General features: G+C 34.9%; 1 protein-coding gene across 1 annotated transcript; it reads right to left on the bottom strand.

Annotated features, from left to right (window-relative positions):
• Positions 1-5,690: 5,690 nt before the first annotated feature.
• MONOS_3906 (uncharacterized protein) lies at positions 5,691-11,239 on the bottom strand (the record flags this gene model as incomplete). The annotated part of the gene is made up of 1 exon (XM_067873935.1): positions 5,691-11,239. One exon carries the CDS (start codon positions 11,237-11,239, stop codon positions 6,002-6,004), a length of 5,238 nt encoding a protein of 1,745 aa, XP_067735103.1. The 3' UTR covers positions 5,691-6,001.
• Between the last annotated feature and the right edge of the window lie 1,367 nt (positions 11,240-12,606).

The raw sequence follows: 12,606 nt of genomic DNA, 5'->3' as shown, positions 1-12,606 counted from the left end.
GGGAGATTTTTTTTTTTTGAAATGGGGCAAAATATTTCGCTTCAGGCATTTTCATTGAAAAATTATGCATCTTTGATGAACTTTTTGAAATCAAAAAATACGGAAAAAAAGGATTCTTTATTGAAACACATGTGAGATCCCAAAACATTTTATTGTTATGTCAACGATGCTTATTTTCTGCCGTGAAAATCAAATTTGTTTCAAAATCTGAAAAAGTGAAATAAATAAACAAGCAAAGCAATTTTTCAATGCCTTGTGCAAAAAAAAATGCTTAAAACTCCGTATTTTCCCCATTTCATATTTTTTCTTTCAAAATTTTTGGTTTGGAAATTTCACTTGAATATTAACAAAAGAATACTGAAAAAGCGAAAACACTTATTAATGATATCTTCATCCAAATTTAAGGGCATAGGTCTAAATGCGCTCCTTTTGCAAATTGCGTTTTTATTCATTATTATTATGATGAATTAATAGTTGATAATTATTTAAAAACTTTTTATGGACCGATTTTTCGAAAAAAATTTTTCTTGTTGAAAAAAATGATTTTTGAAAAATGACCCATAAAAACATGAATTTCATCGAAAAATATTCAAATTGAAAAGAAAACGTGATTTTTGGACATCCAATGAGTTTTTATTATAATATAAATTTATTTTATTTGTTTATTTTCATCACAAAAATATTTATCACAAATAAAAAATTTAATAAAATATCTTTGATCAGACCCACAATAAAATTTGACACAATATGAAAAGTTGATTATGCTGTTTTCGTTTAATTCGAATTCAATAGTTTGCTATCCTTTCATTTTTATATGTTAATTTAAGTATATTATTATATGCACACTTGTTTGTTATTGAAAACAGCTTTTATTCACAGTCACATTAAAGTGTGCCTTTTTGCTTGAATATTCTAAACAACCTAATATTAGTTCATTTCCGTTCGCAAAGGAACGCAAAAGGTTATGAATGACTCTTTAAATAACAATATTATTAATTTTGCTTTAATATTTCATATATTTTCTGGTTCTTTTATAGTTCTCTGTTTTTTTGTACCAGATACGATTTTTGCATAGTAAAATGAATCACTGTTACACACATAAGCTTTTAATGCGCAAAACAATTCAATATTGTATTATAAAAACAACGAACATTATTTAAGTTTGTCTTTTTGATGTTTTTTTAAAAAATACGAAAAAATGAGTTGATTTAACTTTTTTAGTAAATTTGATGTTGTTCATTGCAGAAGTGAAGAACCGTGCTTCACATTGTGGAAAGGAATGGGAAACATAAAAGAAGGAGATGAAACGAAAACAATTCAAAGTGAAGGATCAACAATTATTCAAGATACTTTTAACGTCCAATTATCAGATCAAAAAAAGTGTAAAGATGGGAGAAGAGAATATGAAGGCAATATTGAATTTTAAAAAGACAATTGGAAGTCAACTGGAATATTTCATGGAAAATGATGATCATCTTGAATTGACAAATATCAAACTCCGATTAACATTGGGATTTGACAACTCAGCCAAAACGATAATTTCAAGCATTGGTGGAGATTTGGTGATAATTGGATGTTCATTCCATTCAGCAGCAGGAGTGAACGATGAATTTGATTGTGTATTTGTGGATGCGATTGGAGGCAGCGTGGAAGTGAATGTTTTGGATGCTTGACAGTTTATTATAGAGCGAACTCGAGATAGAGCAGATCAATGAATGAAATGGAGGTTGTCTTATCTTCGTCAAAAACCAAGGAAATAACAGGACCATTACTTTATGTGATAATTTCAGGCAGAATTGAATCATCATCATCAGATGGAGAGAGAATGTCAGTGAATGAAAGTGATAAAGGATCAGCCACGTAAGAATGACTTGCTGATTGTTCGAGTTCACTGCCAATGAGCAGACTTTCATTCGTTGTGAAATGTCAGTTGAATCCGAGGAAAAGTGCATTTCTTCATTCAACATCAGCACTCAGTGTAACGAATTGTTCAGTCTCAATTGAATGTGAAAAATTCACTTATGGAATGACTGGATTCAATGCATAAAATATTTAGGCTTGAAGATTTATTGTGAATGGAATTGCAATTGGAAAGAAGTTGTTTTGGAAGTTGCAGAGTTATTTGAGCATCTGATTTCGACAGGAGATGAAAGTGCGAAAGTGATGGGAAAACAATTGTGTCCATATTCAATCTTTATTGAGGAAGGAAATAATGAAATATTCGTATTGACAGAAGAACTGGAGGATGAAAAGCAGAGGGATGAAATTAAGCGATGGCAGGCACCAGAAGTGGGAAATGAAGATGAAGAAATTTAAAAGGAAATCGTTTTCACACTTGGACTGATTCTTCATGAAATGACAACTGGGGAAGTGCCTTTGAGCGAATGTGAAGCCGAGGAAGCACAAGTGATGACGATAGACGGAGTGCAATTGCTGACAGAAGGAATCAAAGGAGAAGAATTGATTGAAATGATAAAGAAGATGTTTACTGATGAGCCATTCGGCAGATCTTCATAAACCGAAGTGATTTGTCTGCTGAATTAGTTAAATCAATATCTTTGATTACTGACAGCTATGCTTAATTGTTATTTTCTTTCTATATTTTTGCAAATTTAATAATATTAAAATATTATTATTCATTAATGCACTATTTCGGCAGAAAAATGAAAAAACAGAATTTTAGTGAAAAAAAGAGAAAGAAATTGCTTTGTTTAATAATCATGACAAATTTTTTTCAATTAAAATCAAGATATTTCAGTGTTGATTTATCTTTTAGGTAAATGATATTTACAAATCCAAAAAAAAAAGAGTATGAGATGTCATAATGAATTGAAAAACATTCAACTTCAAAGGCAAACAAGCAGATAAATCTGTATCAAATAATGATTAGAGTTATTGATAAATACACTTAACATAGTTGATAAATAACAATAAAATCAACGATTGAACAAAAGTATCGAATTAATTAAAGCATGTTTAACATTAAAAGGTATTATATTATTTAATAATATTGCTTATAAAAGAATATATGAAAAATATGATAATAATCGCTCAAAAAAGCATAATCAACTTTTCATATTGTGTCAAATTTTATTGTGGGTCTGATCAAAGATATTTTATTAAATTTTTTATTTGTGATAAATATTTTTGTGATGAAAATAAACAAATAAAATAAATTTATATTATAATAAAAACTCATTGGATGTCCAAAAATCACGTTTTCTTTTCAATTTGAATATTTTTCGATGAAATTCATGTTTTTATGGGTCATTTTTCAAAAATCATTTTTTTCAACAAGAAAAATTTTTTTCGAAAAATCGGTCCATAAAAAGTTTTTAAATAATTATCAACTATTAATTCATCATAATAATAATGAATAAAAACGCAATTTGCAAAAGGAGCGCATTTAGACCTATGCCAATTTAAGCTCAAACATTAGTTTTTGAAATGGCTTTGATGAAATATATGTGTGATTATTTTTGAAATCATAACTTTTTTAGGGGTGTTGATTTTTCAAGGGTAATTTGTCTTTGAGAAAAGATTTTGTCTTTGAATGCTGAACTCTTCACAACTGTATCATTGACAAATGTTTTTGCTCAACAAAAGATGATGATGTCATTTGTTTGTCTTTTCATTTTTCAGTGTTCTTTTTTTGGATGTTCAAGCGAAATATTCGAATCGAATAACATGAATGAAATAATGTGATTTCAAAAATAATCACCCATATCATGATAATTCAACATATTTTCCCAGTGACAAACAACATTTAAAAGATTGAAATTCCGAAAAAAGTTATGAATTCTAAAATAATCACACATATGAAATTTTTTTCATTTGAAAATAAAGTATTTGCGATTTTTCTAAAAGAATACCTTTAATAGGTGTAGTTTTAAATGCAACAGGACAAATAGTGTATATGATGAAACGTTTTTTTTATTGGAAAAAATTGGGATTTCAAAAATTCTTCTGAATCATTTTGAAGAATTAAGAATATTTCAATTCCAATTTAACATCAAGAATGTCAGGAGTTGATGAAAAAACAGTTTAATTCTTTAGCAGCAGAGTCAGAGTTTCAATTATGGAGATTTGGTATTTTCAACATATAACATAATGAGGAGTACGAAAAGTGGTTGAGATAAATGCGACTGTGTTGAAAAGAAGAAAATATAAGAGGGGAAGAAGAAAGGAATTTTAATCGATATTTGGTTGAGTTGAGAGGTTGGAGTGAAAGGGAGCTGGTTCTCGTTTAGTGAAAGTTGTGCCTTTCAGAAAAAGGGAAACTTTTCTTCCCATCATTTTGGAAACAATTCGAAGTGGGACTTCAATTATGAGCGACGAGTGGAAAGCATACTCCACTTTGGAATAATTCGATTTCACTCACAAAACTGTTTCCCATTTTAAAAAATTTGCAGATCCCATTACGTGTGCATGCACCTATACGATAGAGGGCTTGTGGGGAACATTGCGAAAATCGACATTTAAGCATGGAGTTAGAAAGTTATTGATTGTAGATCATTTATTTGTGTTCAAAGAAGATACTATTATGACAGAATAAATGCAAGATATTTTGCTTTTTATCGTAAAGAACAAAGAAGCGGAACCGACAGAAGAAAATCTTTCAGAAAAGGAAATCGAAGAAAAAGATTCCAAAATTGCTCAAATCGAATAAATTTTTGAAGGAAAAGAAACTGAGGAAGAATCATTAGGGCTTGAAAGTGAAGAAGAAAAATTTTCTTTCTTTGCACATTAATTGATATTCTGATTTCTTTCAAAAAATATATTGCGTCCGCACGTATATTTCCTTCTTTCCCCTATTTGGTAAAAAATTATCAAAGTTGAAATCAGTTTCAACGAAACAAGTTTTTAGAAGAGTTTGAAACATCATTTTACGAAATGGGTGATTATTTTTGTAATCATAACTTTTTTCGGGGTGTAAGCAATCCTAAAATTTTGTTTCTGGGAAGAGGAATTATTCTTTCGAAGTGAAAAAAAACATAATAATTGTTTGAAAAAACGATATTCGAGAACGTATTTAAAAAAACAATCTTTTGAGCAGCTATAACTTTTCAGTATCGATTAATCTGCATTTAAAGTGAAGACTCATACCGATATTTTTGTTTGAAAAAATATGGATTCAAAAATAATTACCCAAATCTATCTCATTGTGTTAAATTCTATTTTGAAAAGTTCCATTTTGTGTGAAATTTTTCTGGTAATTATTTATAATCTTGTATTTTGTTCAAATTAATGAAGTCACTAATGAAAATTTTCTAATCAATAAACTTGTTTCTCTTTAATTATATCATGAACTATTTGTGGCTGATCCTTTATGAAATCATTCTTTCGTTCGAATTTTGATCTCAAATTTCGCATCAATAAGACTTTTGGAGAATTTTTGTTTCTGCAATAATAACATTATGAACAGTTTGTATTATCAGTTTTAGTTCAGTTTTTCTAAATCCCATTAAGATTAAAATTTTGATCAAAACTCAAACAAAAGTTATATTTCAAAAAGGATCAGCCATATTCTCTTTTCAACAAAATTTTCTTTGAAGAAATCAAAAGAAAAAAAAAAAAAAAAAAAAAAAAAAAAAAAAAAAAAAAAAAAATTTTTACATAATTTCTTTTTTTCTTTCATTTCATTTTGATATTACCAAAAAATAAACCTTTGTAAATAAATTCAAATAAAAAAGAAAAGAAAAGTTGTAAATTATATTGGAAAAACAAATTCCGAAACACAAAAATCATACAACAAAAGTTGTATTTTCAACAAACTGGAAATGAATATAAAGCGAAAAAAATGTGTTCGATTTTCATTTAAAGAAAAAAAGAACTAAATTTGAAAACGATTAACGAGTATAAAATCTAATAACAATAAAAAGATAATAAAAAGGAATACTATTGAAAAGATAATTGTAACAACATAATCAAAAAAATAATTGAAATAAAATTAAAGAAAGTTCTTTTTTTCATTGCTTGTAACAATTATAAAATATGAAACTTAAATCAAAAATTTGCATCTTTTCTTTGCGTTGTCAACTGTTGCTTCAAAAATCATTTTTTCTTTCATTGGGGCTTGATCGCTATCAAGCCACGCTTCAATTGAGCCAGGCATCTCGAAATGGCTCAAATCAATTGCTCCATTCAGATCATTCTGGTCGCCCTTTTGTAGCAAGAACAAAGACAATTCAGCATCAAGTGACTGAATGTGATTGACAATCCACGTTGAACAAAAGAGGACAACTTCTGTCGCTGGCAAACGACGAGTGCTCACCCTGTCGATAAAGTTGACAAACTTTCGGAGCAGCTGGATATGTGCCATCAGATGCTCGTTTCTCAGCTTCTTTGGATATTTGCACGAAAGCATCATCTTCTCCTCGTCTGAGAAGTGAATAAATGTAACAACCAGCAGCTGATCAAGAAGCATTTGAACCTTCTCGTGTGGCTCGTTGTTGTTGACCAACACAACAAGCTGCCTCATCCCTTCCACCATTACATAATGTGCATCATCAATGCGCGCAACAGACGTAGCAAGATCTTCGCTCCATTTCACACTTTCGACTTCCCTTCTGCAGGCAACTTCCACAATCGCCTCTGTCTGCTGCATCACTGCTTGTATATGCACTGGAATTGGCAAAATAAAAATCCCTACAACGGCAGATGCAAGCACTGCGATAGAGATGAACACAACCAGCAGAACGGTCGAGTAACTCGAAGTAAAATCGCTCGCCTTTTTCTGCAGCTCGTCTCCAATCCGAACCAGCGCATCTTCTGCATCGAAGAACGTCATTCCCTTTATGAAGAGATAATTAATATCGTTCAGACTCAACTCATCGTCCGGAATCTTCACAAGTTCTGACACAGCAGTCGCTGCACGCTCAACCAGCTCTGAAAGCCCGTTGAATTCAGAAGGCACGCCAGGCATGCGCTCGCCAGGTGTTGTTGTGTCACACAAAGTGCGGTTGATCAGAAGACATTTCGTTGGCTCCACCATAATCTCGTCAATGAGTGCATCTGTTCCTTGTGTCCTTGTGATCACAATGGAGTCCAGACGCTCGTCTGATGTAACAGCCCCTTCTGACGAGCCAACCAGAAAGCGCTTCGAAATCAGCTGGATGAATTGCATCTGGACACTCAGCGTGCTCTTCACATTCTCCAAGCTTGTCATGAAAGTCGAGTTTCGAAAGGCAGGCGATGACGAAGTTGGATCCTTGAAGAATACACTTTCATCAGCTACAGGAAACATGATCTTCCCTGCAACCATCGAGGCAAGTGCTGAAAGTTGCTTCAGCGCAATGCGGCGGTATCCACTCATTATGATCTTCCCTGAATGGTCGCTGGTGCCTGTGATAGCAACAATTGAAACAGCATAAAATGAACATGCTAGACAAATCTGCAGCACCACCCCAAGAATCAGCTGCAACTTCACAGAGGACGGAACAACTCCTCCAAGCACACGCAGTTTTTCATCCATATCCTCAATGCGCTGTTGTGCAATACGCTCTTTCTCCTCCTTCTCCTCTTCTTCATTTTCTCGATTTTCCTTCGCTTTCCCCTTTCCATACATCTCCAATTCGTACTTGAACTCTTTAGGTGTCAGTTGCTTTGCTTTCTTCCTCATTTTCTGCTTATCTGGATTTGGCAACATTTGATTCCGTTGTTGTTCAGAAAATGGTTGAGAAACAAAAGAGTTCTGTTGATGTTTAGCAGGGAAGTTACAAAATGCATCTGCTGAGGCGTTATTCGGTGAATAATAAGCTAACCGAAACTGTTTTGTTGAAGTGGGTGTAGCACAGGGAATCGCCTGCGAAGTTTCGTAATTCTCGTCAATGGAAATTGCAATTTGCAGAGAAGATGTGCTGTTCTTTGTTGCATCATCTGCAACACCATCTGTAAACGATACGTCTGTTTCTGTTGGAGTAATTGTGTCTTGATGGCTGTGCGAATGCCCGTTTGAAGAGCTTTCGAGACGCTCCACCATTTTCGAGGCGTATTCAGCAGAGATTGTGCAGAGCAGCCGCATCGCCTTCTTTCGTTCTCTGATGACGATGCGGATGAACACGATCATTGGCAGAATGGTGGTGCATACCAGGACGGCAATGCAGAACACGAGCAGAATAATCAGCATTATCAGGTTGTGCTTTGATATGTCATTCACTCTGAAGTAGGCATCCATTGCAAGCGTTTCCAGCTCTGAAGAGATTGACAATGGAGAATTCAGTATGTAACAAGCAGCGCCTCTGTATAAGAACGAAAGGAGAGAACGATAATCTGTGTACTTCACGCTGTTGTCTGTCAGATCCAGTGCTATGTCCTCAGACCATTTGATGAGAGTGATCAAGTTTAAGTTCTCTGTCACAAACTCCTTCATCAGATTGTCCTGTGCGCTGTCCATGAAACAGATAACAAACGAGGCAAAGTCGCTTTTCCACGCTGAGCTGTCAGCTGTCCTTGTAAACAGCTCTGGTAAAAGCAGCGACTGGCTAATGATCGTCTCCTTCGCTTCATTCCGCTGATTTTCGAAGGACTCTTGGTCAAATGCCTGGTTTGCCATCCCGCTTGTGTCTATGTTTTTGCTTGTAGGCGCTGATAATGCGTTTGCTAAGGAGCTCAGTGACTGCGCAAGTAAACACAATATGTGGCTCTGGTAGATGCTGAGCCTGATGGATTTGCGAGAAGTTTCCATGTAGTCAGTCGACTCTTTGAATTGGGAATCGATTTGGAAGTAGGACACCAAAAGTGAGATACCCGCAATTCCGATTCCATTCAATAAAATTGGCACTAACGCCTTCAATATTATTTTTGATTTTTCTTTTTCATCTTTTGTGAGTATGTCAAGCCAGTTCTTTTTTGATCGTCGGGTGCTTCCCTTCTCTTTTCTCTTTAGCTCCCCTCTTTTCGCCTTCCTCAATTTTCTGTCATGTCCATTCTGATGCACTCCGTCGGCTATGGTGTTTTCTTGAGAAGGAGAATTCGACAACTTGCCATTTAGCGTGGACTGACTTTTGTTTTTCAAAGCTCCACTCCCAAAGTTCACTGAAATTCCATTTGTTGCATTCTTTCCTTGCTTTTCTTTTCTTTCACCTTCCCCATCGCTGTTATCGTCTGCGTCATTCGCACTTCCACTTGCCCCGCTTCCCCACGTGCTCTCCAATCCTTCTCCGTCAGCTGTTGGCAGTGGTTCATTGTCCTCGTTGTTTCCCACTGACAGCAGCTCTTCCATGTCATTCGTCTCCTCCAGCTCATCTGCCTCGTGTAGCAGCTTGTTTGCTGTCTCATCATCAGAGTAGACGTCTCTCAGCACCAAAGCCAGCCGCCGCATCACATTCGGATTGTCTGGTGACTGCTCCAACAGACGCACATAAATGTTCTCTGAATCGCGTGCATACTTCAGCGCTTTGACGATGTGGTTCATCACTTTTGGCATGTCAACTGAACGCCGTGACAAAAGCGACCACACGCGCAACATGTGCGCTTTGCTGAACTCGTCGTTCTTCGCCGCCTGTTGCAGCTGGATGCGAATGTTAAAAGAGTTAGACACAAACGATGCACTGCTGCCAAACTCTGAGAAGCCTCTTCCTTTGCCAATGGCGCCTTCTGTTCCAGTGAAATTTTCTCTTTGCCGGATGAGCGCTTCCATCTCCTTCGACTTCACGTATATCATCCAGCGATCAACCCAGCTGGGGAACTGTTCACAGGCGCGCTGCAGCTGTGTGGCGAGGGCGTTCGGGCGGCGGAGGATGCTCATGAAGGAGGAGAGGAAAAGAGAGTACGATACTATCAGATCAGAACGCGCGCTGAACTTCTCCTTTTTCAGCGCTGCGATGAACAGATTGTCCACAAACTCAACCACATCCTGTCGATTTCGGAATGTTGGATCAGACAAAAAGCTGATCTTAGTCCAAATTGCAGACGGACTGCTGATCGAACGCAGGATGGCTTTGATGATTCCGACTTGGTTTGCAATGAAAGGAGAGACTGAGTCGAAGGAAGGGTTGCTCGATGAGGAAACAATATTACGAGCAGGCAAAGGGCACAAAGAAGACGAGACCGAAGGAGTCGGCGAAGTTGTGGATGAAGGCAATGATGATGGCAAAGGCGTAGAAGATGATGAAATTCGTTGCGGTGTGCACATTTGAGTGGGAGTGGAGAAATGGATGCTTTGAGAAGGCGAAGAAGCAACCTGTGTGTGTGAAGAGGCGCTTGGAGATTGGCAAGAGGGTAAAGAATGCAAGTGTGATTGCGAGTGAGATAGAGGCATAACATCTGAGCTGAATAAATGTGTAACAACTGCACCGTCAATAACAATTTGAAGGCCAATTGGCTTTTTTTTGAAGCTACTTTCTTTCTTCTTGTTCTTCATGATATTTTTATTGTGCTTGAAAGGTGCCAGCTGATTGCGCTGGGACGAAGAATCATATGTAGCATTAGCTTCATGAGGAAGAGTCTTGGAATGCTGCTCAGAAAGTGAATAGACAGGCTTGATAAGAGCAAGTCTTCTGTGCCGTATGAATGCTAACAGTCCAGCACATACAGCAAAAACTGCGCAGATAACAACCAACGACACGTAGAAGAATATGACACTCAAAACAGTCAGAGGCTTATTGCCTTCAGATGTGCTGTTTGCTGCGAGAGTGTTCCAAAATGGCATCAAAAGCGACACAATCCCCGATCCAAAGGCTGCTCCATAAATTGCCGAAAACAAAGAGTTGGAGTGAGGCGTTGTCTGCGGAAGGACAATGACCTCGAAGCACATAAGGATAGCAAAGACTGCTGTGTGGATAACAGCAGATACTGTTGGATGGAACTCGATGAGAATTGTAACAAGAAAGGAACTGAGATAAGCCAAAGATTGGGCAAAGCACGTGGTTGCGCCCCATCGTGTGCTGTTGAGATTTGCCGAGCGCAAGTTTGCATTGAAGATCAAGCATCGATATAATCCAGAAAATACGAATAGAGATATGTGGAAAATGGCTGAAAAAACAAGAAGAGGAATGCGAGCAGTTGGGTTGCAATACGTAAAATTGTTGTTCTCACTTATTGGAGATACAGCCTCCTGAATTAGACATGCCCAAGGCTTTGAAAAAACAATGCAGAAAGGTGCAACAAATGTAACTGATACGAGCATTCCAAGTTTATCGCTAACGTAATGGAGGGCAGTGGGTGCTCCTCCTTCTCTTTTTGCGAGTAGACAAACAATAACTCCAAGTGCAACAGTAAGAATCAAAGCTGTTCCCATTAGTGCAAAGAAAATTACAAATGATAAAAAAGTTGGTGAATAAAACGAAGGGTCGAAATATAATCTAATGGAGCAAATGTTTGAAATCAAACAATAAATAAATTTAATACCCAATTTTTCGGTATACATCCGTAAAGTGCAGAAAAGGTATATCAGTTCTTCGAAGGGGAACGAAAACATATTGGAAAGCAAGCAAAATTGAAATTCCAATAATCACTGAATCCGATATTTGCCTTGAATGCTATTTAAAAAATATTTATGAAAAAACTCAACAATATAAAGCATTGCAAACCAATTTATAAGGATGAAAAAAAGAAAACAACCTAAAACATGAGAAATTCAATTAAAATGTTCATAAAACAATAAATAAATGATAGTCCAAACAAATGATCGAAAACATTAAATCGTGCGTAAGGAACAGCATTTCTTTCTGCGACAATGGAGCTTGAAACAGATTGTACATCTTTTGAACTCATAACTTGTTCCTAAAAATAACAATAAAAATTTTGTTGTTAAAATTTTGAACAACAGAAATAAATAAATACGCAAAACTGTTTTGGTTTCTTTTCAAAGAAAATTGTAAACAGCACTGAATGTAAAATTCTTTTGATATTTTTTTTGCCCCATAAAAAACAATGCAAAAAAAGATGCGAAAAGGTGTCATCATGAAATGAAATAAAACTCAAGACTTTAAAAAAAGAATACCGAATAGTCTGTGATTTAATCACTTGAAAAACAATTAGTCAAATTTAATTTATTTGTGATATTTATCATTTTTTGTTGAAATTTAAATAATAAATTACAGTTTAAATATCTTTAGCTTTTTTGATCAAAGCTTCACCATAATTGAATAAAATTTTTTCCAAAAAAATCTCACTTTATAAAAGGAAGTGAATTTTTTAAATAAACTTTTATTCAGAAAATAAATTATAAGAAAAATGGTATTTGAAAAATAACAGTTTTGTTTCATCTTTCGCTTTTGTCAGAATATCAATTTTAAATTTTTTCTTTCACATTCTTCATTTTTTGAAAATAACTGACTGACGATTTTGCAATTAAGTTATTTTTATGCACGTTCTTTTTATTGACTAATAAAATTAAAATGAAAATGATTAACAAATGGGTGATTATTTTTGAAAGCATATTTTTTCTTTCAAAATTTTTAGTTCAAAAATTTCACTTGAATATTATAAAATGAACATTGAAAAGTGAAAATGCTTATTAAAGACATTTTTATCCACAATTCGGTTAAAGGATTTGCTTTCAAAAACAGTTATCATGCTTTTTCACTTTTGAATTGAAATTTTCTTTTATTAAACCGACAATCTTTGAAAACTGACACACCGAAAAAATTATGATTTCCAAAA

The sequence above is a fragment of the Monocercomonoides exilis genome, assembly GCF_001643675.1.
Source record: "Monocercomonoides exilis strain PA203 chromosome Unknown scaffold3-2548433, whole genome shotgun sequence".
Lineage (NCBI taxonomy): Eukaryota > Preaxostyla > Oxymonadida > Polymastigidae > Monocercomonoides > Monocercomonoides exilis.
This window is presented reverse-complemented; position numbering and strand designations above follow the sequence as displayed.